At 40.0% G+C, this 27,103-nt stretch overlaps 1 protein-coding gene across 2 annotated transcripts; it reads left to right on the top strand.

The window, feature by feature from the left end:
- Positions 1 to 248: 248 nt before the first annotated feature.
- On the top strand, positions 249 to 24,743 carry LOC105442181 (remodeling and spacing factor 1). Of its 2 annotated transcripts, none has more exons than XM_030989323.1 (13): positions 249 to 904; positions 2,420 to 2,526; positions 4,516 to 4,702; positions 5,414 to 5,556; positions 6,467 to 6,622; positions 7,576 to 9,490; positions 10,681 to 10,770; positions 11,658 to 11,949; positions 12,866 to 13,045; positions 14,471 to 14,628; positions 17,139 to 17,199; positions 18,966 to 21,694; positions 22,816 to 24,743. In XM_030989323.1, the coding sequence occupies exons 1-13, from the start codon at positions 761 to 763 to the stop codon at positions 22,912 to 22,914; spliced, it is 6,261 nt and encodes a 2,086-aa protein (XP_030845183.1). In that variant the 5' UTR covers positions 249 to 760; the 3' UTR covers positions 22,915 to 24,743. The 2 variants fall into 2 exon arrangements, with proteins under 2 accessions (XP_030845183.1, XP_030845182.1); XM_030989322.1 differs by having other exon boundaries at positions 12,863 to 13,045.
- Positions 24,744 to 27,103: the final 2,360 nt, after the last annotated feature.

Below are 27,103 nucleotides of genomic sequence, written 5' to 3'. Positions count from 1 at the left end.
GGCTAGTCTATATGGTATCATGGACATTATGAAGTAAAAAATAAGTATAATTAAATTTTAATAAAAATATAATAAAATGACATAGGGGTCTAGTCTAGGTCTAATTGTTAAGCACTGTACCAATAATCCTTATCTAGTCTTAAAAATTATGCCGCTTGCGCTTGCAGTTAAAATCTATCATCTAATCGCGCTGCATGTAGCAAGCTATGCTGGGGTCACAGTGGTGTGTGTGTATGTGTATTTGTACGCGGCTTGTGTGTGTGTATTATAGCCACGTTTATCACCACTGCAAGTTGGGGCTGCCCGCGACCGCTAAGCTGTGCCATACGGCAGAGGCCTTGTAGAGTAGGCGATGCCGGTGGTTTTCGTTGAATGATTCATATGTTTTACTTGCAGTGTGTTAGAGCATGCCCGCATATATCAGACACCGAAGCGAACGCGAGGCCAGCCACAATCCAGAGCGCAATCCAGGCGCGCCGCCGCGCTGTACAGTACATGCAATTACGGTGTATACTATGCGGGTATACGCGGACGTACTGTGTTGAAGTATGTGTGTATAAATAATGATGCCGAGCAGTGCCGTTTGATTGGGATTAATTAATAATAGTACACCCCAAAATGATAGATTGTCAGCACCTTTTGGGAGACATTCTCGTCGCAAGTGATCACACCAACGTTCTGTAAGACTCCTAAGTACAATCGCCGTCAAATTCAGGGACAGAATCGTTTGAAAACAAGGTGGAATCCCTAATCAGTCGGCATGCTAAAACGGGAAGAAACTGAGCCCGGCGGCTCGGCTGCCGTCTCTATTGAAGACATAAGGAGCTGGTGGAAGGTACCGGCCATAGCACACTTCTGTTCGCTTTTCAGATCGACTTTTGCCCTACCAGACTATGAAATCGAGGTGAGAATAACCATTACAGTTTGAGGTTTTATTTCAGACAGAGTCAAACTCGAGCCTAAGTTAAACAACTTTCTGTTAACCTGGTTAAGGCGTTAGGACAAAGAAGTCATGGATTTGGGATCACTGTCGCATTGACCCTGTTGACATGTTTTTGTCGACATTAATTATTACCAATCTATCAATAACATCAATATGTCATCATAATCATAGATTCAGATACTGGGTGAGAACTGCAAAGACAAATGAATCTTTCATACAAGTCAAGAGTGTAAGAATAGGACCTTTTGTTAATTAATTATTGCCTTTAAATCAATAAATGATTCTAGTCTAGACCTGCATGGCCGGGGCTGTATCCTTGTGTCATGATTATGGCCCTTTGGGCACATCATGGGCACATCATGAGGAGGGAAAAGAGCATTGAGAAGCAAATTGTTAAGGGTGCCGTGGCCGTGGAAAGACCTCAAGGTAGGCATCAATTAAGACAGATGAAATAAAGGTCTGGGGACGTTTCCCAAAACTTGTCATCAGTGACAAATGACAGTTTTTGTTATAAGCTACTAAAATCCTTGCTCCTGAGTGGCTATCAGCAGATTTGTCTCTGATAATTGTCATTTGTCATTAAAAAAAGGCTTTGTGCAACGGGTCCCTGGTCATGGTCAGGTGGAAGTACATTGTGTGGGAAGAGCTACAAATATAGCTAGAGATAGCTTTAGTAAAGGCCACATTAGTGCCTATGTTATGGGCACCATCTGACAACAAGCAAAAGAGAGAGAGAGAGAGAGATTGAAAACGACAATCTTAAAGTTAGATAGCTAGATGTATATGTTTAGAGTTTTTTTTTACAAATGTAATGCTTCCGGGGAGAAATTTAAATTGTTTAAACACATTTGTGGTTTACACCCAGCTAATAAAGATTAATCGATCTGAAATTGAAAAATGATTCAGTAAAAATCTTAAGAGTCGCTGCCCGGCAAGCAGTAGATGCAGGTTCAAATCCTGCTGGATCCAAGATTTTGTCTGATTTGTTTTTCAATTACACTTTACAGATCGATCATCAATCTTTATTTACTGGGTGTAAGCGACAAATATGTTTAAACAATGTTTAAAGTTGTAAAGTTGTTGTAGAGGTGTTGTGGACGAGTGGATATGTCACCGGACTGTGGATCACAAATTCCGTGGTTCAAGTCCCACCGCGGCACTAACGTCCTTTGGCAAGACATTGATCTACATTTGCTACTCTCCACCCAGGTGTTATATGGGTACCCGGTAGGATGCGAAAGCTAATGTGCTTAGATTAGCAAGTGTGCGCTTGTAAAAATGACGCCTGGCTGGAATGCTCCCCAGGGAGTAGAGAATGTGCATACATTGTGTGCGGGTAAGTCTGAATCCGATAACCAGGGTAATAATACCTGTAAAGCGCTTTGAGAGGGCCTTTGGTCCTGAAAAGCGCTATGTAAGAATTAGCTATTATTATTATTATTTATGAACTTGTTTATTATCTGTTTTGTATTGCAGGATCTTGAGGAAGCCCTTTTCCTTGATGCCGGTCAAGAAGCGGTCCCATTTCTTCCAGACCTGTTGGTGGCGCTGTTGAAAGGATGCTTCTCACGTAAAGACATTACGTAAGTACTAGGACGACAGTTCGTAAAACTTGTACAAATATCTTAAAAGGGGTGTAGCATGACGAGACCATGTGTTTTTCATGTGGCCTGACTTTGGGCCAATCGGTTATAATACGACTACGGACGACGCGACCGCAGTATTCACCTGTGTGTAACATATGCGAAACCGAAGCGTGACGTCTTTTTCGCAAAGGCTAGCGGGCGCTGACCGTTATAGTCAAGTCCATTCGTTCACGTGCAATAGTTCAAAAGAAGTCGTAGATGGCCTTAACCAGTATTTTCCATGCTACATCCCATTTAAAAATATTAATTTAAAGATTCTTGTTTCTTGTCTCCCAGACTCTCCCTTTTAGAAAACCCTATCAAAACAAGCAGCTTTTTTTGTACTCGCTCGATGGAGTGATACTGATAAAACAAATTTTTCTAGTCAAAAGGGAACTCAAGCGGCAACTGCATTATATCTAAATGATGCTGCTCTGCAAGTACAAGAAAATACTGAATTATTATTTCTGTTTAATCTTATTATAGTATCTAATGATGTTTTTATGTACATACTATGTACAGTGTATATGTTATATAAAGTTGTTTAGAACCCAAGTGTAGGTTCAATTATCAAGACGGGAGAAAAAAGAAAGTTGTAGAATCTAGTTTGAACTCGTCGATAAGGTAGGAAAGTGGAAGTGATTCAAACTAGAAGTTGTCTTCTCGACGAACGTAGCTGAAAAGAACTAACTTGTTCCAAAACTATGTTGTTTCGTCGAGGAAAATGTTCAGCGAGAAAATACACTACATGTATCTATATATACAACAAAGCAATACTAAATCTTGTCGGAGGCTTCGACGAATCTACCGGAAATATATGTACAACGCGATGTGTCCAGAAACAAAATGGCTGCCTTTGGCTAGCCCAAGCGTGAACCAAAGAAAATAAGAATATAGCCTACTTGGCGTGTTAAACAAATAAAGACCCGTGGCCAATCCAGCGAAGAAGAAAATCCAAACACGGACGATTTAACAAGCCGAAAATAAATAGTTGCAAAAGTCGTACGCTATGAAGTAAGGACGGAATGATGCATTGACAATGACTATCCTGTAGTATACGTGTGTCTCTAATGAGTACCTAACGGAAGAGTGGCAAAAAACACTCACCTAGCCAAAAACAAGAAACTATGGAACGCTGTGATTGGACGTCTAGGAAAAACAAACCATGGAGACCACGAATGTCTATCGCAGGTGCGAGGTGACTTAAAATATGCGTGTCCATGTAATTTACAAGACAAGAAGGAAATGCCGATACAAATGAAAGAAGGAAATGCCGATATCTTGCATGTTCTGAAAGTTTGTTGACCCAACAATAACTGGGTGTATGGAGCACTACTGTTGTATGAAAAATGTTAACAAAGTGAATTTCCATTGGACAATTTAAAATATAACAAAAGAAAGAAAAAAAAGAACATTTTCTCTATACATTATTTACATACTGTATCAACTATCATGTACAGTAAATGTACTGTATATAGATGTATTGAAAAAAGTAACTAAAACAGTTTAAAACTTTGAATAATGATCCATTAGAATTCTGATTCACTAGTTTTAGCTTCAAATTACTTTATCAGATAGTCAAGTACATGTAGATGAGTTTAGTGTAGACCCTGCAGTGTACATGTATGTATGTACATGTATATACATGTAGCCATTGCAAGGCACACTTGTGAACCCCCTCCCCCCACAAAGGAGCAGAAGTAAGAGGGAACATTAAAAAATGAACGTTTAGTTATATGCCATATAAAAGGGGAATATTTGTTTAATTATTTTTTAACATTAACAAATCTTGAGAGGGAGAGCATTTCGCAGCGAAGATTCCTATCCACATTGTAATATAAGGCTTAGGACGAACAAGAAATCTGGAGTGCTAATAATATGCCAATGATATACAGGTAAGGTATACATTTAGCTTTTTAAATGTTTGCTCTTAATTTTGATCAGCAGATCAGGGAACCATCATCAGTGTCTCCAAACCTTCATGAAACGACAGTGGGAGTTGGTGGAGGGGCGAGTGAATCCACTGAATCTTGAGGACGCTACCTTCAAGGGGTTGCCAACTCTGATCAAAGTAGAGATTCTTCATTCGCTGTGCGATTTCAGGCTCGATGCTGCAGATGTTACACTGTTGAAGGTAAATAGAAGTAACGATGGTGATGATGAAGGGGGTGATGATTATGTTGATGGTGGTGATTGTGATGATGCTGTTGAGGAGGAGGAGGAGGAGGAGGAGGAGGAGGAGGAGGAGGAGGAGGGGGAGGGGGAGGGGGAGGGGAGGGGGAGGGGGGAGGAGGAGGAGGAGGAGGAAGGGGAGGGGGAGGGAGGAGGAGGAGGGGGGAGGATTGACGATGATGGGATATGGGAGGATGAAGATAATGATAATAAGAAGGAGGGGAATAGGGGTGATGGGATGAGGGAGGAACCAAGGATGGTGATGATGATGAGGAAGTGAAGGAGGAGGCTGGCTGGTGGTGATAGAGATAATTACGATGCTGATGATGGTGAATTGATGATTATGATGACGATGTGGGTGAGAGTGATATTAATTTTGGTAATAATGATAATAACTATCTTGATAGAACGATAAGGATGAAAATATTGACGATGATGATTAGGCTGATGAGGATGATGACGAAGATGATGATAACAATGAGGAGGATGGGCATGAGCATGATGAAGGTGATGAAGATGGTGATATGATATTAAAGATGATGTTGATCATGATGATGATGATGAGGAGGAGGAAAAGTTTCTAGAGATACTCATACATGTACCTCTAGGGTTAATAGAACATTATTCATAGTCTAACTTTCTTCCTCTTTACCTTTGCGTTGCTATCGTTTAGGAATATCACGGAGAGCAGCTGCGCGTAGAACCACTGGGAGTGGACTCTAAAGGGGCCAAATACTGGTATTTCTACAGCACGAGACTGTACAAGGAGGACCCCACCCAAACTGTGGAGGAAAAAGAAGCCAAACGAAAGAAGATGTAAGTCTTAAAGGGATTGGGTATCTTTGCCTCAGATTTTACCCAAAATCCTAGATTTAGCTCATGCTGCAATCATAATTATAAACCTTTAGGTCAGTCAGCTTGATAGTTCATGCCCTTACTTAGTTTGTAAATTTTTAGTATGTGAACAATTTATTTGTCCCCATTTAGGTTTCTTGAGAACATGACATATTAAAGCTTACATGTACATCAAGGCCCTATTTAATCACTCCACCTTTCATTCTTGAGTTACCGAAAACACAAAAACATTAAATTTACAAGGGGTATGAAACATTTATATATTTTATGCAGCGTGTCTTGCAGGTTTGACTTCATTATTTATCTATTGGCAGTCTTTTTTTTTTAAACACTTGCTGGCTATATTTATATGATAAGTTATTTATTGGATGGCTTTGAATGTGATATTGCTCGAGCTATGGCAATATTGAACAAGTCGGAGATGAGTCCAATATTTCATAGCGAGAGCAATATATTCTTGTATATTTTTGTGTGTGTGATATCGATTTCGATATCAATATCGATAGTTGAAGTTCCTGGATGACTGAGCAATACAAAAACAACATTGGTTAGTCATCCGGGTACTGTGCTACAGATATTGAATACACTGATTTATTATATAACTTGGAAGCCTTATAGAGATAATAATCGCTATTACTGGTAGCAAAAAAGAAATTGAAGTAAATTTATAAAAAACTTTCAACTATTCCCACTCTTAAAAAAAAAACACCTCACAGTGACAAATATTTTGATGCTCTGTCAAAGAATTGAAATGAAATTTTTAACCGGTTGGTAACAATGGCATCTCGTTATCAGATGCAGCCAATATTCATGGCGTATTATTCTCTTCGATAAGGGAGATTCCTTTTATGTATTTTGGTGTTTTTTTTAGGGAAAAGGAGAAAATAAAGAAGAAGAAAGAGAAAGAAGTGGCTCGAAAAAAGAGACTCCAGGAAACCGTGAAGGCCAGAAAGGCCTTGGAGAAACGACTTGCCAAGAAGAAACCATCGAAAGCAAAGAAACTTATGAAGCCACTCAAAAGTGATAAGTAAGCATATGACTGCTGTGTTTCCCCCTATTTTATCTTCTTTTTTCATCTCTTCTCTTCCCTTTCTCCGCTGAGGAGCTGAGGTTCTGCCCTTTCATATGACACCTCATTCACGAAAAATGAGCGAGGAATAACAAAGTTCTGTTTGTTTAAAGTAGTGCTTGCATTTCCATAATTTTATTAAACAAATTCTTTTTCACTGGCTGCCTGCCGTATCAATAAACGAAATTAACAAAAGACTTCACTCCGTTTCGTTGACAATCAGCCGTAGACGAGAGTCTTCATGCATGGCTGATTGTCAACGAAACGGAGTTAAGTCTTTTGTCAACTCTGCTTTTTGCTACGGCAGGCACCCGGTGAAAACAAATTTGTTTGTTAAAATTATGGAAATTATGAATTATGAAATATGCATCATCTGAGTAGCAACTGAAAGAAGAGACTCTAAGCTTTCTAAATATGTGTCATTCATTAATTATGGTTGTGATTAAGTTATGATAAAACATTGATACTTCTCGGTTTCGTTTTTACTAGGACGCACTGTATATGTATATATATATATATATATATATATATATATATATATGTATTATACATATTAGTGACAACAAGTCCTTATAGCCTTGCTAAAAAAAGCCCCTTATAGGAGCTGGTTGTCGGTTTCCATTTGCAGTAGCAATAATTCGCCAATGCCAATTGACATGCTATTGATGGGTGTTAAAATCTCGCACACAACAAACCTGTAGTCCCATCAAGAAATACTTTTTGAAGCGCAATTTTTGTAGGGCTTCAATATTACACCATATCAAAGACACTGATAACACGTAGGGCCATGCATCTCAGATTTAACATTGTTTAAAAGATGCCTTTAAAGCTTGTGATTTAAAAAAAGATAAGTTGACGACGGATGACTCTTCTTTCATGCTGAGAATCTCCCTTTGTTTTTCTTTTAATAGTGAAACCTGCAGTGATGACAACATACCTCTGAGACAACTGTGCAAGAAGAAGGCTGAGGAGTGCAAAAAGGAAGACACACCCTCGGGGAGAGGCAAAGGAAAACGGAAGATGGAGGTGGAGGAGGAGAAGATCGACGAGCCAGAAGAGCTCAACGAGAATGGAAAACGGAAGAAGAAGATGCCGGTTAAGAAGACTGCCAAGAAAGTGAAGAAAGAGGAGTTGAAGAAGGAGGAACAAGGAAGTGATGCGGATTCAGAGAGCGAGGAAGACGACAATATGAAGAGTAAGAAGAAGAAGAAGGAGAAGAAAACGAGAAAGATGATTAAGAAAGAGGAGTTAGAGACGGAGACCGAGTGCGAAGAGGAGGAGGATAAGAAAAGAAGGAAGCCTTCAAGTCCGCGAGGGAAAGGAAAAAAGAAAGAAGAAGTCAGCATGGATACTAGCCAGGAAGAAAGCGATGTCGGGAAGAAGGGTAAAAGTGGGAAAATGAAGAAGGGGAAAGGTCTTCTTAAAAAGATGAAGGAGGAAACGGCAACCAGTGCAGAGAGTGAAATGGACATGGCTGAGGCAAAAAGTAAGAAGGGAAAAGGGGCTGGGAAGAAGAAGAGAAAAAAGAAAGGCGAAGAGAGTCAGGAAGAGACTGACGCTGAGCACAAGAAGGGGAAGAAAATCAAGAAAAGGAAGGGTAAGAAAGGGAAAGACACCGCTACGGAGAGTGAAGCCTGCGACGTGGATGAAGGGAAAGAGGAGCTGAAAGGGAAAGGAAAAAAGAAGAGCAAGTTGCAGAAGCTGAAGAAAGAATCGTCTGTAGACCTTCAGAGTGGGAGTGATTTGGACAGTAAGACCAGGAAGAAATTAAAAGCGAAGAAAAAGAAAGTCAAGACGGATGCCTCGTCCCAAGATGAGAGCCAGGAAGATCAGTCGAAAAGCAAGCCAAAAATTAAGCAGGAGATGACGGACTTGACGGAGAATGAAGGACCAGGAGATGGAAAGATCAAGAAGAAGAGAAGGAAAAAGAAAGAGATTAAGAGCAAGGAGATCATCACTGCGACAGAAAGTGATACAGAAGCTGAACCAGAGACGTCCAAACCTGGTCAAGGCAACAAGAAAGGCCAGAGGTCGACAAGTCCAGGTCGGGCGACAAGGAGAGTGACGCCTACAAAGGCTGAGAAAGAACAGGCACGAAAGGACAAGAACAAAGATAAGGGTACTACGCCAAAAGGGAAGAAGGCTGTTAAGGGAAAAGCAAAGAATGTCCTGGATGCTGCTAGCTCACAGAGTGAGGACGATAACGGATTGAAATCTAAGAAAGGAAGCAAGGCGGGGCAGAAAACTGCCAAGCAAACGCTGAAGAAATCTTCCAAGAAATCAGGGAATGATGGATCTCAAGAGAGCCAAGAAGAAGGGTGCGAGACGGAAGAAAGCACCGTCTCCCCTTCCAAGAAGCTTGCTAAGAGCGGGCAAGCATCAAAAGCCACAAAGGGAAACAAGGCATCAAGGAAGTCTGGCCAAGACGACGAAAGCGGTTGCGGCGAAGAGCCGACGTCCAATGACAGTCCGGCAAAGAAGGGCAGAACAGCTCCGCCGGGAAAGAAGCAGACCCCTGCTAAGAAATCCTCAAAGGCACCTGCCCCTGAGCAGAGTGACCTGGATGAGAGGGAGGCCTTGAAGGAGCTTCAGTCTCTTCTTCTGATGGAGAACATGCTGAAGGTGGCCTCTGACGACAGCTCCAGTGATACCTCCAGCGAGGAGGAGCCAGAGACGGCTCGATGGCACCTGATTTGCCACACCGAAGAGGACTGGGAGAGGTTGACCGAATCCTTCAAGCGAGTCAGGAACAAGGCTGAGAGGGCGCTGTATCTTGTCCTCAAGGAAGACTTCTTAACCGAGATTCACAAAATCTTTGCTGCAAAGGTAAACCTGCTTTTACTTATAGTTATTTAGTTCATCTTTTTCTTTTCCCGACATCCATGTGACTCTTTTTCAAATGTACTCTTGTTTTGTATTCAATGATTTTCTTTGTTTTTGCGGAATAAATGATAATAATAATGATAATGAATTATACATACACGTGTGTACAGTCAAACCTCTGTGGAGAAGCCATGCCAGGGGGACACAACATTTGGTCTTTATATACAGGTTTCCTTTAACAAATATCGATGAGGAACAACATTTTAAGGGAAACAAAATATGTGGTCCTTACAGACATATTTAGAGACATGGTCTCTCTATACCATAAAGCATGCTTCCCTGAATACTTCCAACATCTTAATGCAGCAAGGCTTAAAGGTATAGACCAGTTTTGGAAATGCCCCCCATTCAAAAAATGAAATGGAAGCTCTTGTTACCAATCATCATTTGAAAGAATATGTTTGGACTAATACGTGATGATAAAAATTGTGCCGGGAAACGACCTACTAATTGATATATTTGGTAAATTATCATATCGATCCAGCCTGGATAGATATCGCGTAGTCCCATATACATCGTTCTGTGTACAGTGCTTGTAACTTTACCAAGACTGGGCCAAATTTCTTATCATTTTGATGATTCCAGAAGCTTGCAATACACAAGAATACTTATATGCTAGATGATCAACCTTTTCTGATCGATTCCACATCCATTTCTTTCAAAATTCAATCGCATGACCAGAACTCAACTTTATCTTTAATGGCTGCTAGGACAATAGCACCATGGCGCCAGAAGCAAAGTACAAGGCGTGTTCAAAATTCACCTGATGATTATTATATATGTACCCTATGTAAGTAGTGACTATACGTGTCAGGAATATTACTACTACAAAAAATGTAAAATAATGATCCAATCCAATCCAATCCAGGAATTTATAAAGCGCCAATATCTAGTTGCCTAATCAAAGACGCTGATGGAACTACCACAAAAATGTCTGTTCATGATTCTAACTCGGAAAGACAAAACAGCAGTGACTAATTGTAAGCAATCTGAAATAGGTATGTCTTTTAATAGTTGAGTTCTGAAAGTGGATAACTGGTGACAAGAGCAAAGGATTTGGGGAAGACCGTTCCACAATGAGGCATAAATATGATATTATTTTTATTTGACGAATATCTTTTCAATCGCGTCAGGAACAAGCACTAAGACGGAAGCTGCAGGACATGATTCCAAGGAGAACTTCAGGGAGGATAGCTGACATCAAGGTCAGACAGGAAGAAGAAGTAAGTTGAAACAAGGTTAATACTTCCTGATGTCAACTGTACTTTACTTTCTCTTTCTCCACTCCCCTCTTGCTCTTTCCCTCCTTCTCTCTCTCACTCTCTCTCTCTCTTTCTCTCTCTCTATATCTCCTTCCTTCTCTCTATCACTCTATCTCTATATATATATATCTCTCTCTCTTTCTCTCTCTATATATATATATACCTCTCTCCTTCCTTCTCTTTCTCACTTTATCTCTATATATCTCTCTCTATATATCTATATATCTATATATCTCTTTCCCTCCTTCTCTCTCTCCCTCCTTCTCTCTCTCTCACTCTATCTATATATATATATATGTATCTCCTTCCTACTCTCTCTCACTCTATCATAATCTCTCTATATATCTTTCTCCCTACTCACATTCTTTGTTGCAGTTTCTTTATTTCGTAAAATGTGCATACATTGTGTTGCGGGTAAGCCTGAATCTGATGGCCGGGGTAATTATATGTGCTGTGCCTAGAAACAAAGGATTAGGTGCATTACAAATGGATCAGGGAGCAGACAAAAGTCCAGGACATCCTTGAAACAGTGAAAAGAAGAAAATGGAATTGGGCGGGCCACATCAGCCGTAGAAATGATAATCGCTGGAGTGCAGCAATCACTCACTGGACAACATATGAGGAAAAAGGTAACAGGGGACTCCAAAGAAAAAGATGGAGAGATGAGCTGCAATAGTACTTGCGAAAGGTTAATTGGTACCAACAGGCGCTGAACAGAGTCATTTGGAGACAGCATGCTGAGGCCTTCATCCTGCAGTGGATCGATAATGGCTGAAAAAAGTAGGTAAATGTGAGTTATTATTATTATTATTATTATTATTACAATTGCGAATCATTGTCTATCTCAGGAGCATATGAAGTCTCTGGCAGAGTACGAGGAAGCACAGAAGAGGGAAGCAGAGGAGGCCGTCAGAAAGATATCTCTACGCAGAAGAAACAGAAGACAAGGAGAATATACTGAGGAGGTCGAGGAGGAGGACGACGACGATGAAGAGGAGGATGAGGTAGAAGATGAAGATATAAAGGAAGAGGAAGGAGAAGAAGAGGACGAGGAGGAGACAGAGAAAGAGGAAGAGGACGAGGGAGAGGAGGGAGAGGGAGACGAGGAACAAACAGAGAAGAAGGCGGAGCAACAAAGAGGTGAGTGTATTTTTCTCTATGAGCTTAAATTCTCATTCTTATCAAAAGAGGAAAAAATAGGGGAAGATGAAAAAGGGGCAGATGAAGGAGGAGAGGAGGTGAAGGGGGAGGTGGAGGGGCAGGGGGAGGGGGAAGGGGGAGGGAGAGAAGAGGAGAGGAGGAGGAGGACGAGGAGGAGGAGGGGAGGAAGAGGACGAGGACGAGGAGGAGGAGGAGGGGAGGGGGGAGGAGGAGGAAGAGGGGAGAGAGAGGGAGAGAGAGAGAGACATAGGGGGATGGGGACATGATAGAGAAGAAAAAGAAACAAAGATAGAATGAAGAGGTGATTTTTTTTTTTTTAATAATCATGAAAGGCTCGTGATTTTGGCGATTTAACAGCTAGGAGGGCAGATAACCCCCCCCCCTTCACTTTTGCGACCTTGGCATGGAAGACAGAGAAATTATATAAACTATATAGCACGGAAATACAGCAACTTTTGATGAATAAACCCGATACCTTATACATGTGGAAAGTGCATCTCTAAAGCTTAATGAGGAAACCTCACTACAGGGAAAATCTCTTAAAGGCCCATCGTACTACTTGTAGTTACTTGCTCCCTCTATATAGAAGACAATGCCTAATCGGTGACCATTGGTCCCCCACAATCCTCTTTTTCTTATGTTAATTGAGAGCTGAGTTGATGAGATAGCCACCTGTCAGTGACCTTCCTAGGTGGTCTAATCCCTCCTAGCCAAACTAGTGCAGACTGACTTTTAATGCAAGGGTACATTTAGCAATATTTCTCCTGTGTTAAATATCGGATTGTGATCAGTGACATTCTTGAAAACAACACCCTCCCCCCCCCCCCCCCCAGCCCTCCCTTCATATGATAGTTTGCCTTGACATTGTTGCCCATTTTTTTTCTTCTTTTAGCAGAACAAGGTTTGCGTGCCAGACTACGTGCCAAGAATGCTTCTCCCGAACCAAGCTCCGACGACCTGACCTCGTCGAGCTCCGTGCCCTATGACCTTGGCTTTGGCAGGACAACGAGAAGCAGCAGAAGTCAAGTGCAGGCCGAGCAAGAGAAAGAAAAGCTCAAGAAAAGTTTTGCTAAAGGTGGGGGAAACAAAGCTTATGTGTACTGTGTATGCTCAGCTTTAAAAAATTTTAATGCCAGAAATTCTCACTATCTTCAATTAAAGGCATCATTTAACAATGTTAATCTGAGATGCTTGACCCAACGTGTTATCAGTGTCTGTGGTATGGTGTAATATTGAAGCCCTAAAAAAATTGCGCTTCAAAATTATCATGAAGTGCCTCAAAAAAGTAAAAATCTTTGAGTGACTGGTTTTTACCATTCTCATTTTTCCCCAATAGACTGTAGTGTTATAAAAACACAAAATTTGATTTAGATTTCTAGTAAAAAATATCTTGATAATTAGACAATAATTAGACTTGTAAAAGTCATGGGGTTCCTGACTGACCTAAATGTTTATAATTATCATTGTAGCATGAGCTAAATACACGATTTTGTTTCAGAATCTGAGACAGTTACCCAATCCCTTTAAATTATCTGTTTTGATGCCAGCAAGCTGTCATTGAAGACTGATATCCCTTTAACATTTATTGCTAGTGAGAGGCGAGTCTGGACAAGTCTGGACTCAAAATCCATATATATAAATATATATATAGAAATAATCTCTGAGCTGAAAAGCTATGCTAAATGTGAGGGAAGTTAGGGTATATAATATATTTTGTACGTTAATAAGTTGTTTTAATGCCATGATACTGATAATGATATGTCTTGTTTACCCAAGGTAGCCTCTTCAGTATATAAACTGTTCTCCCTGAGGGCCCTGCAATCATATTATTACCCCAACTGTCATTAGAAGACCAATATCCCTGTCATAAGCCTAGTCATATGGAACCCCCCATCCTTAATCACTCAAAAATGATCAAACGACAACTAGAAACCCACCTATTCCATACAGCTTACAACAGTTCATACTTTCTCTCTCTCCGTTTTTAGGTATTCACAAATATGTACTCCATCATGTTTATCTTGTTGCTTATTTATGCACCAACCAATTATTTGGTCCAGAGGGGACCCTAAAACTTACAAGCTCTGCTTCTACCAGGGTCTCCTCGTCTTTCTTTTAGTTAAGTTTGTTTTTATCATTGCCACAAAAATCTAAAGACCTACCTTATGAAGGAAAAATATGATTAAGTCTCATGAACATTTCAATTTCTTACTGAATCTGTAATTTGCATTTGTTTTTTGATTTGTTGATTTATTATTAGTTTGATAACTTTAATTTGTTTATTATTTGTATTTGACATGTTAATAGTGAATCTTTTTTGTGCGCCTTGAGTGCCATTATAGGCAGATATGTGCGCTTTACAAATCTTAAATTATTATTATTATAATTATTAATTTGTTTTTTGCATTGTAAATGTGTAATGATCTAATGTTATGATCTATGTGACATTTAAAAGAAAGAAGAATAAATATCTTATCTTATCTTATCTTAACCTTTCTAGTGCTAGACACGACAAAGACCCACTACGAGGCATGGCCGTTCATTGACCCTGTGCAGGAGTCGTACGCACCCAACTACTACAGTATCATCAAGGTGCCCATGGACATCGCCACGATGGATCTCAAGGTCGAGGAAAGGATGTATCACTCCATCAATGACGTAAGATACGCTCAGACCTGTATACTCACTTGTAACTCACTTGATCCAGGATTATTCAGTCTTTAGACTGTTGTTCCTATCCATGGTTTCCTTTGGTTGGGGTTGTCATCATATTTATCTGGGGCATCTTTCCACCATTTCTCAAGTCCAGATTTGAAGCGATTGATAATGGTACTCTCCACAACATCGCCTGGAAGACCATTCCACACATTGATTATTCTCAGGCTGAATGTGTTTTTCCTAAGTGTCTTCCAGCATTTTAGCTTGTAAAGCTTAAGTGAGTGACCACAGGTGCGACTGCACTTTGTTCTGCTGAAGAAGTGTTGTTTCTTGAAGATTGTCAACCTGGTGCATTATTCTGAACACTTGAATCATATTGGATCGTTTCCGTCTGTACTGTATAGAATAATCACCTGTCTTTAGTGCAGGACTGCACTACTTGTAGCTACTTGCGCCCTCTATACAGCCAACAATGCCTTAGCGGTGCACGTTGATCCCCCATGGTCCCCTTTTTCTTATGTTAAGTGAGAGCTGATTTGATGAGATAACCACCTGTCAGTGACCATGTAGGGAGGTCTAATCCCTCCTGGCCAAACTAGTACAGATAGGCTTTAAAGACTATTTGGTATTCCTTGAAACGGTTTCTCATCGAAACGTGTGCTAAAGGAACCTATACAAGTACCTGCCCACCATTCCTTTTTTTATGCCTCCGTTACGAAGTAGCCGGAGGCATTATGTTTTCGGGTTGTCCGTCCGTACGTACGTACGTCCCGTTCTTGTGATCGCGTTATCTGAAGAACCGATCGATGGATTCCTGCCAAACTTTGGTCATGTATGTATCTTGTAGAGCCGATGAACTGATTAGATTTTGGGGTCACGAGGTCAAAGGTCAAAGGTCACAGGGCTCATTAGGTATGCAAAAACAGCTCGTGATCGCGTTATCTGAAGAACCGATTGATGGATTCCTGCCAAACTTTGGTCATGTATGTATCTTGCAGAGCCAATGAACTGATTAGATTTTGGGTCATGAGGTTAAAGGTCAAAGGTCACAGGGCTTATTATGTATGCATAAACAGCTTGTGATCGCGTCATCTCAAGAACCGATTGATGGATTGCTGCCAAACTTAGGTCATGTATGTTACTTGCAGAGCCGATGAACTGATTAGATTTAGTGGTCATGAGGTCAAAGGTCAAAGGCCACAGCACACATTATGTATGCAATAACAGCTTGTGATCGCGTTATCTCAAGAACCGATTGATGGATTCCTGCCAAAATTAGGTCATGTATGTTACTTGCAGAGCCAATGAACTGAGTAGATTCTTTGTTCATAAGGTCAAAGGTCAAAGATCATGGGCTCATTATGTATGCAAACATAGCTTGTGAACGCATTCTCATTAGAACTGACAGATGGATTACTATTTAACTCAGGACATCTTGCAGAGCCAATGAACTGAGTAGATTTTAGGGTCATGAGGTCAAAGATCAAAGGGTCATATATGTATATGAGAAATTGCTTGTAATCACGATATTCTGAGAACCTGTCAATGGATTACAATTGAACTTGAATCCGAAAAATTTCTTCTGTTTTGGTTTGTAAAATTGCTCTATGACGGAGGCATCATTTTCGACTGCGCGCAGTCGAATTCCATCTAGTTTAAAACCTAGATTCCTCTCTTTTTCTGAAACATTCAATGTGAAAAAATATGCAACTTATCCTGTATTCCTAATTTACATTGAGAGATTTCTAATTTTTTGCTGTATTCTTTTTTGTACGTGAAAAATTGTTAGTTGTCGTAAATGTCGAAACGAGTAGGTTTGGTTCTGGTTATGGTCAAAATAATTTGTTAGCTTTCTAATTCTTTGAACATCGGCTCTGAAGAACTTCACCATATAGATGTCCCCTGAAAAGGATCATTGCTTTCAAGTATCCTTGTATTAGAAATATGACGAAAAGCAGCGGAAATGTTGGCAATAGACATTTTTGTATAGACCGGGGTTATAATACCTGTAAAGCTCTTACAGACAGTACTCTGTATTAAAGAGAAGGTTGAGTTCTGGCAAGAGTTGAACAAATCATTTGTGAGGGTTATCATTGTATCATGCAAGTGTGGAAGTATATTAGATAAAAAACGTTCCTTGAAAAGCATGGCTCTTCAAATGCTTTAATATTCTAAATATGGCATGTAACAACTTAAAAATCGGGACAGATTTTTACGCCACATGTTCGTGTAGTCCCATATACATCTTTCTGTGTACAGTGCTTGTTACTTTACCAAGACTCTGCCAAATCTCTTATCATTTCGATGATTCCAGAACCTTGCAGTACACACCAATACTTATATGCTAGATGATCAACCTTTTCTGATCGATTCCACGTTTCCTTAATAACGCAATCGCATGACCAGAACTCAACTTTATCTTAAAGTGCTATATAAATCCACATTATCATTATTAAATTGATTAATTATTCCAGGTGCAAATATTTTTGCTTTACTCTTTTTCTCTGCAGTTTGTGAATGACATGGACCTGATTTTTCAGAACTGTGTTCAATACAATGGCAGGAAAAGTGGTGAGTACATATATTCTCTCAGATCTAGGGCGTGTTTCAAAAGTCAAACTTAACTCTAAAGTTAGACTTAAACATTATGGAGAGCCATTTGTAGCCTTAAAATGAAATATATTCAAAAGCGAAAAATCAATTATTTTAGACTTTTTATAAATTCCACATGAAGAACATGAAATCTCCTTGATAATAGAAAATATGTATGATTTGAATCAACTTTTATGCCTTTTAAAATAAATTTAAAAAATATTTTCAAATATGTTAATAGCTTTCCATAATTGTTAAGTCCAACTTAGAGATAAGTTTCACTAAGGATCTTTGTGAAACACCCCCCCTGGGTTTTTTTTTTGACCAAGATTGTTCCAAGTAGAATCAAGTCCAAATCATGTTTTTTTTCTCTGTTTAGGTTAAATAATTCATAGCATTTGTACGTAGTGCTATACTTCTTTTTCCAAAGAAGTAAAAACAACTTAATTTAAAATTAACTTCGTAGGTGCAGAAAATTCAATGGAAAATTAAAATACAAATTTAATTCAAATTCAAATAACTTTATTTCTCATGCAAAGCAAAATACAATTAATAGGTATGTTACAAAAAATATGCAATGAAACAACAAATAAAAAAGTATTAGCACAAGAAAAGAGGAACTATCTAGAAGCAGAGCTTGTTGGAGTATTAATTCCTTAGAGGCTGTTTTACAATACGTCTTGAAAATAAAGTGTGCATAGAAAATTAATCATTAAAAATATGTAGCAAAGAAATTATGAATCTTGGGGAGAAGATATAAAGAATAAGAGAAAGGAAAAATGGAGGAAAAGAGTAGTAGGCAAAAAAAGATAGAAAAAGGAAATGAATGATTGCAAAAGCTCTAGAAAAAGGAGGTTAGATCAGCAGCATGATGGAGAAAGGGAATGAGTCGAGAGTCAAATAAACCGAGATTCATGAATAACAACGTTTCAGCAATGTCAACAATGCAGCTGACTGGTGACGGCACATACATGTGTTTAAAAAAAAAATTAATTAATTTTCAGCTTTTTTTTTAATGTGTATAGAATGGTAGATGGATCTATATGTATGTTATTCCAATATAATAGACAGGTATTAATAATTGTTTTTTGTGCGAAAGCTGTTCTCATGAATTGAATGAATGAATGCACATTTGAAATATCAGGCCTGATAATTACCTGATTTAAATCGGTTTCCCGATTTTTTTTCCTGATTTTTTTCCTTCCCCCCTCCCTGATTTTTCCTGATTTTCCCTATATTCCCCTATTTTTTCCAAATTGTTTCCCAATTTTCTCTCTCAAAAAAAGGGGGGATGTTAGGTGCCATCCTTTTTTTTTCTTTTTTACTCAAGGGGGTGGTTGAGGAAAAGTGCTAACTATAACCCCTGAAATATAAAGTTACCTTTGTGGGAATAAATTTGCATTAGTTCTATACTATCAACAGAGAATATTTTAATTGATAATCCCTCGATTATCTTTCTTGTTTTTAAAATACCCATTGATTTTGGTGGAACAAAACTATTTGTGTTGATTGTTCCTTTATTTGGTTTCATCTTTCATCTTCTGTATCCTAATTATAATTGCAAAGTAAGAGCTATCTGAAGTTGTGTGGAAGAAAGAAAAAAAAAAGGAATATGACAAAAATGTGACCCATGGGCCTTTCCAACCGATTTAAGGGATGTTTTCCAAGACCACGCACACTGACATGTACATCTCTACACTATCAAATTGATAACCTCTTTCTTTGATGTTGTGTTTTTGTCCTAGAATACACGCTGATGGCACGCAAGGTAGAGGCTTGTTTCCGACGTGCCCTGAAGAAGCAGTTCCCAAACTTCCGCAAGAAGAACGCCAACTGCCACCATCCTGTGCCCAAACCAGTCTTCACTGACTCACAGGACGAGGGAGAGACCGATTCGCAGAGTTCATTGGACAACAGAACAGCCAACAGATTCTCCAAGAAGGAGATGGGTCCGAAGGAGGAGGACGAAGACCAGCTGGAGGAGGAGGAGGAGGAAGAGGAGACGGAGAAAGAGGAGGAGGAGGAGACGGAGAAAGAGGAGGAGGAGGAGGAGAAGGAGGAGGAGCAGGAGGGGAAGGAGCAGGAGAAGAAGAAGGAGGAGGGAGGTTGTGAGGATAGAGTAGCAATTTCCTCCGACCCAAGTCCTTGCCCCAGCCCGGCTTCGTACCATTCCGAGGATTACGTGGAGCTCAAGAGTACAAAATCATCACATCTCGGAGCACCTAAGAAATGGAAGGAAGATGATGACGATGGGGATGATGAAGAGGAAGACGATGACGACGACATTGCTGAAATTGATAAACCATCCAGTAAGGGCGTGGTGGAAAAACAAAGTAGTGATGAGACAAAAAAGGCAACATTAACTCCTCCTAAGGGGGAATTAATTCTTAGTGAGGATGAGGACTCCAGTAAGAAATGTGATAAGACAAACGCTCTTAAAGAAGGTTCCATGAGTGGTGCAATAAGTGGTTCTGGTATCCCTGAGAAACCCGCGGGGACGGATCAGAGACCAGGTCCATCTTACATGCCAATGTCGTCCACCCGCTACGTTGATAATATTGATAAACCAAGGGCGCACGTTCCGCCCATGGTTGCAACGCCACTACGACAGAGTAGTTCTGCCAACGCGAGCCATCAACCGAAACCGCTGCAGGTCAGCAACAGTGGGGAAGATAAGAATCGGTTACAGAGTTCTGCGTCTAACGATAAAAGGAAGGCGCAATTCTCGCCCACCTCAAAGACATCTAGGGACCCTGCGGTGCAGGAGATATCGGGACAGTCGATTGCTGATAGGGGTGTGGGCAAAACTGTGTATTCAGGAGATCAGTTGCTTCATAAGGGAGTCGTTCATCATGGGGTTGTACAGGGACCGGAACCCCTGGCTGTGCAACCTATAATAGAACGGAACACCGCTGTTCAGCCCAATCGTAGTTCCTATCAGGAAATGATTGATCTTAATGCAAGGAGACCTCCACCCCTGCAGCAATCTCCTTGGTACAATACACACTCAGAACAAAGCAATAAATCATCTGGTGCAACACAAGCTGTTCCACCCTTAATACAGGATGGAGCAGGCACTCAGGGAACCATGCTGCAACAGCCACCAACTAGTGGCCCTAGTGAACAAAGAACCCATGAAATCATTCCGATGCCTCATTCGGAGGATATGCAACAGCGGCCCCTTCAGGCTCACTCTCAGAATCATCCACAAGGAAACTCTCAAAGTCATCTCCAAAGTCATCATCCGCAAAGTCATCCACAGAGTCATTCACAAAGTCATCCTCAAGGTCATCCGCATAGTCATCCGCATAGTCATCCGCAAAGTCATCCGCAAGTTCATCCGCAAAGTCACCTTTCGTACCCTGGGAGCCATGGGATGGGACGTCCTCTAGAGACCACTGGAACACCCTCGCAGTGGGGCGTGCCTTCAAGAGAGGTTGATCCTTTCCCTGCGAAACTCTGGCGACCTCTGGCAGTAGACTCTCCTTCAGTCCCAACCCAAGGGCAAACCTCTCAGATGCACAAAGCTCAGAGTCCACCTCAATACCCTCAGACTACTCCGAGTATAAGTCAGCCGAGCACAGCGCCCTCTCAGTCTGCCCAACCACAGGGTGCTCCCATGTCAGAGACAATGCAGCGATTAGCATCGCAAGGGAGCCCCAACGCACACCATGGGAGCAGTACTACAGCAACAGAACTCTTGCGCAGCATGGCATCTCCAACTCAAGTAGCGACCAATCCTACCAGGCCGTCTCAAGACGTCTCCAATCCCTCGAGTACCCAATCAAATCCCCTCTCAGACAATACATCAAGACCGGGCAGTTCTTTCAAGTTACCATCGCACAGCCCCATGCCAAATGCTATTCCGCCTGGTTACCCTGGCTACATGTCCATGCAGAGGGTACCAACGCCAGGTATGCCACCACATCTTGGAACGCCAGTTCCAGGATTGGATCCGAACACCTACCCTGGCTACAGTGGACAGGGGGTTCCAAGTCGCAAGGATGGCCTCTTTGATCCAATGAGAACCGGACATACCTCTCCGTTCCCGACCACAACCGGCCCCAAGCCGCCGGACATCTTCAACGCAACTGGCCGGCTGACACCTGGAGCAGGCATCCATCCGTCGCTGTCATCTCACCGGTCATCGGCCTTCAACCAGCCACAGACGTCAGCGCTGTACGCAAGCCAACTCCACACCATACCCGCCAGTCAGACGCTGCCATCGTCTTACCCCGGTCTGAGCTCTCCATCTCACTTGCGCAGCCTTCTGCAGGGGCGTCAGGGATCTATTCCCGACCCCATGGCTCGCGTGGGCCAGACCGATGTCGGCATGCTGCAGAGGAACCCGTACCTTGATCAGTCAGCGTATGGCGCTGCCCCTGGGATTGATCCCAGGTACTCTCCTATGTACTCTCAGCAGTATAACCCATGCATGACACAGCAGCCAATGGGATCCGGCGTTCCATATCCGGTAAGATTCAGCGCATGACCATTTTCAGTGTTTAGGGTCTCATTAAAGCCTACCTGCACTAGTTTGGCCAGGAGGGATTAGACCTCCATGCATGGTCACTGACAGGTTGGTTATCTTATCAAATTAGCTCTCAATTAACATTAAAAAAAGGGGACCATGGGGGATCAATGGGAGCTGCTAAGGCATTGTTAGCTTTGTAGAGGGCACAAATAGCTACAAGTAGTGCAGTCCCGCTTTAAATTTCCAACAGCCCTATCCTATTAAAAACCGCAAATAATAGATTCTCAGAATTTTCAATCACCTAACAGGAATTTCGAAGAGGGGGGGGGGGGGGGGGTACTATTATGAAAAATACATTGTGAATTATTTTGGACTTTACGATAACAAATAAATTCGTTCATATGAATATCAGAATTGAAGTTTGTAAAATTTTTAAATGTCTACAAGTAAACCTTGCAAAATACCATGAAACCAATATGATGATTTTTTTTTAAAAGCTCATTTAAATACTTATGTATGAAATGTTTATAAAATCAGTAACACCTGTTAATTTTTTTGGAAATTTAAATGTATTTTCACTTCATTATGTCTTTGATGGGAAATTTAGGCTACATTTTGGCCCCATATACTCCAGCTTGCTTCATTAGCAGGCTACTAGAGGATTCTATATAGGGGGGATTGCAACAAAAGGACGACACAAAACACAATGTCAAAATTAGAGTTACAAGAAATGCATAATGTTACAAGATCGGATCACGTTGCTGATTCCATGAATTATATGTATATATAACCTCACCAGTGAGCTGATACATTTTAAATTTCTACTGTTGTGTAACCAGGGACCCGTTTCACAAAACCTTTTTTCAATGGCACATGACAAAAATCAGTGACAAATCTGCTGATAGCCAATCAAAAGCAAGGATTTCAGTAGCTTGTAACAAAAGCTGTCATTTGTCACTGATGACAAGTTTTGTGAAACGGGGCCCTGGAAAAGGAGTTTTGTTGAGCTCTGAAACATATGTTGTGATCTATTGAGTGTTCTTTGTTTTATTCAGTTTAATTCATGCCCTTTATTTTTGTCTTTTCCTTTTTTCTTCTTCATATGGTTTTTTTGTTTGTAGGTTGGTAGCAGCAACTCCTACTTTCCAGGGCAGGCGCCACACCCACAGAGCTACCACTCTCTCAACTCATCTCACGTACCACCCGGCTACAGGCGATGATGCACGCTATGCCTGAGAAAGGGTGACAGTCTTTCATTCAGTGGAGATGTGTCTGTGCTCCTTTGGCTACGGCAATGATGCAGTCTATCTCTTTGTAAGGTAACAGAACAGAATAAATGCCATTTACTTCACCCAGGCGGAAAGCGACAAATGCAGATTAATGCCTGGCCAGTCGTTGATTTCCAATCGCTCCGTTAGAGCTGTGCTAATTTGACACTGTGCCGAGTAGACTTCAAGATGCAGCTCCATTGCCAGCATTCTGTAGAAGCACAATTTCTTCACACTTCGATCATGCAATGCCATTTACTTCACCTGGGCGGAAAGAGGCAAATGCAGATTAATGCCTGGCCAGTCGTTGATTTCCAATCGCTCCGTTAGAGCTGTGCTAATTTGACACTGTGCCGAGTAGACTCCAAGATGCAGCTCGATTACCCGCATTCTGTAGAGAAGGCACAATTTCTGAACACTTCGATCATGCAATGCCATTTACTGCAACTGGGCGGAAAGCGGCAAATGCAGATTAATGCCTAGCCAGTGGATGTTGGTACCTTGGAGGGATTTAGAACCGTGAACCCTGTGACCCACAGTCTGCTCTGTTATCCTCGAGACCACGAAACCTCTGACTGTCTGGCTAACGTCTGCGATCGCTGCATTTTTCACACTCGTATGTACAGGTTATGTGTACAGAGCCAGAAGGGCGTCAAGTCATATACTTTTAAATGAGTTAATTATTATCTGCGCTTAATGCAAAATACTGTCTCTTAAGTGCTTACAGATATTATTACCCCGATCATTGAATTTATTCATGCATAATGTGTACCATCTCCACTCCATGTGGTCACCATGAGGGCATATGACAATTATAACACCTAGGCTCTCGTTATCCTACCAGGTCTCCATTTTTCTCCTGAGTGTGGGCTCTTTTTGGCATTTTGGGGGCTAATTTGCCCCGAGCCCCATGTATTTTTTCCCTGTTTATGCCCTTCTGGCTTAAAATACAAGGGAAAGTGCAAAGAATGTACGTTCCACTACCACACATTATTCAATTGTATTATGGATTGACAGAAGAATATCATTTGATTTGCTATTTTTTTCTGAACCCAGCTCTTGTAGGGCTATCATCTTTATACTATAAATATACTCAGACATTAGGTGTGATCGGTAAGGCATGGAACAAAATAGCTTTGGCTTGCCAATTTTGATAACATGAAAAGGAGAACCATTTTGTGTATATTCTGAATAAGTGTGGTAACTGTATTTCATTTATTTATTACATGTACATACATGTGTACTTGGCGTAAATCTTTTTAGATATGGCTCTGTTGCTTGGTAGATATAGTTTGGATCATATTGCAATGAAGGGATGCGGATGCAGGGTCCCCGTACATGTATCAAATTGATGGAAACCACGCCAGTATTTGAAGCTGGTGAACGATGGAATAATTATGGTTCAGGGATTTTCACGGCTTTTGTTATTTAAAACGAAAATATCTGTACAGTTGTACGATTGTCTTGAAATGAAATGAAATGAAGTTCATGTCTTAAGTTTGAACAAATTCTGTGGTATATGTATGCTTCCTGAAAGGCGTGGGTTGTCCTGAAATATTTGGGTAATTAAGTTCATTTGGGGGTGATAATGTTTTTGTTGTCTACCCACTCATGTTTATCAGTTTTTGTCAAACTATATTTCTTCAGGCTAATTCCAAGTGTTATGGAATGACATTTCCAGAAGTTTTTCAAACTTGTATAAAGAGTATTATAGACATTTCAATAATGATCTACAAATGAATGATGTGATATATATTAGCTAATATGAGGTACTTTTACAAACACTGAGTTTCTTATCAACCATTCATCATATTAATAAAACGTTGAATTTCATATAGCTTTGTTTAAAGGGACTCAGTAACATTGTTGAAGGTTGATGAAAAAAATGTCATTTTTGTATGATGAAATGTTACTTATTATGTCCCTTGTACTGTACTAACCCTCTAACATGCAAAAAATCCTGAAAAATAATTCTCAAACCACAAAGATATTTATGGTTTTCTTTGAAGGTGTCACTGTGCGACACCCTCTAACGGTAAATTCTCCCAACCATATTTGAGTTTTCCCAACAGTTTTTCCATGAAAATAAGACATAAGACAGGCTTTTAAAAATCTGTCAACACTTAAATGTCTGGAGTGATATATAGAGCCAATTCATTGCTTCATGACGGTTTACATTCACCTGAAATTTAATTAAATTGTAATTATATAGTTGGGAGAATCAAGGAATCGATCAGATCAGTTTTTCCCAATTTTTATCATGAATAATGGTCTGTTTTCACTCAATCTTTCAGATTATCTTTAATAGTACATCTAGCATTGAAGTCACTACCTTAGCACCACTTTCTCTCATCTGAACAATGTTACCAAGTACCTTTAATGTTGAGAAAGTACCTAATATGAGTTAATCTAGTAATCATATCATTTATTTGGGGGATTTTTATTGAAATGTCTACAATATTCTTTCTTTATTAAAAATTGGGAATTCTCTGAAAATGTCATTCCGTAACGCTTGGCATTGTCCTTCGTTGGATATTAAGATACAATGATTCCCTCGCACATAATATTTGCGAGAATTTCCCAGGTGGTGAAGATTGTTTACAGTTTTAGGCTGGAAAGTGATAGGCCAATTTGGTAATATTATCAAATGTTATGCATAAATCTTTGTTAAGTGCCATGTTAAAAATTATTTCATTCACCTTTTATGAATCCTAGGTACTAGGTATGACAAATATTTTGGGTAGTATTCTCAAAAGCAGACTAACTTTAGTCCATGGTTTAATCCACCGACTAAATATGGAATGCCAAGTGTCCATATGAATTGTTTTTTTATAATTTAATCCGTCACTAAATTAAAATAAAATGTAATAACATAATTAATAAACAACAATATAACTATAATATAATTATGTTATCATGGTGATTTAGGGACAAATCAAATTATTCAAAAACATATTCATATAGACACTTGGCATTCCATACTTAGTCGGTGGATTAAACCATGGACTAAAGTTAGTCCGCTTTTGAGAATACCACCCTATGGCTTTTCCAACCGAACAACTTGTTATGTATGCAATTTGCATTCTGTCATTGAAATTTAATTATTTTCAACGGGTGAATGAAATAATTGTTAAAGGTAAAGACCAGTTATGGTCATGCGATTGCATTGTGAAAGAAACGTTGTGGAATCGATCAGAAAAGGTTTATCATCTAGCATCTAGCATCTGCAAGGTTCTGGAATCATCAAAATGATAAGAAATTTGGCCCATTCTTCATAAAGTTACAAGCACTATACACAGAAAGATGTATATGGGACTACCCTATATCTCTCACAGACCATGAGAGAAACAAACTTACCAAATATATGAATTAGTAGGCGGTTTCCCGGCAAATTTTTTATCATCATGTATTAGTCAAAACATATTCTTTCACATGATTGGTAATGAGAGCTTCCATTTCATTTTTTGAAATTGGGGCGTTTCCAATACTGGTCTTTACCTTTAACAACGATTAACAAAAGATTAAATTCGATAGCATTACCAAAACGGTCCTATTGAATCCCAAATGGTACAACACCATACTTTTGTGAGTCATAAAAGTTTTTTTTGCCCAGGAAAATTGCTGCTGCTTACATTGTGCAAAAGATTCCTGTCATAAAATGTTCTGCTTTTTCAGTGGATTAGTTTCCAAAGCCAACATTATCATTCTGTATAAACAAATATAGAGTCGTCTTTCATTCCTCTGCTGTCAAAAATCAATTTTTTTTTTTTTTTTTTTTTTTAGAGTATCAACTTGCCAAGTAATATTTTAAGTATACTCCTTGTAAATGGAGATTATCGACCGAATCATGTAAATGTTAACTGTTATTCTTATTTTGTACAGCATTTACCGTAAGTGGTCGTTTTTCTCACTTTCATAAATTGGTAGATTATTTTAGAATGTACAGACTTTACAGTACTAAGGTGCATTGATGTAAATATATATTATATACATGTTCCCTCTTTGTGATCTACGATGTTTGAAAATCAAAACCATTTTCATAATTGGAATTGGAATTTCATTACAAGCCTTCTGTATCAATGTCGAAATATACAGGTAGATTACATGCAGTTTTTTGGTAAAAAAATATTTGGTTTTTTAA

The sequence above is a fragment of the Strongylocentrotus purpuratus genome, unplaced genomic scaffold, assembly GCF_000002235.5.
Source record: "Strongylocentrotus purpuratus isolate Spur 01 unplaced genomic scaffold, Spur_5.0 spur5_scaffold_18, whole genome shotgun sequence".
Lineage (NCBI taxonomy): Eukaryota > Metazoa > Echinodermata > Echinoidea > Camarodonta > Strongylocentrotidae > Strongylocentrotus > Strongylocentrotus purpuratus.
This window is presented reverse-complemented; position numbering and strand designations above follow the sequence as displayed.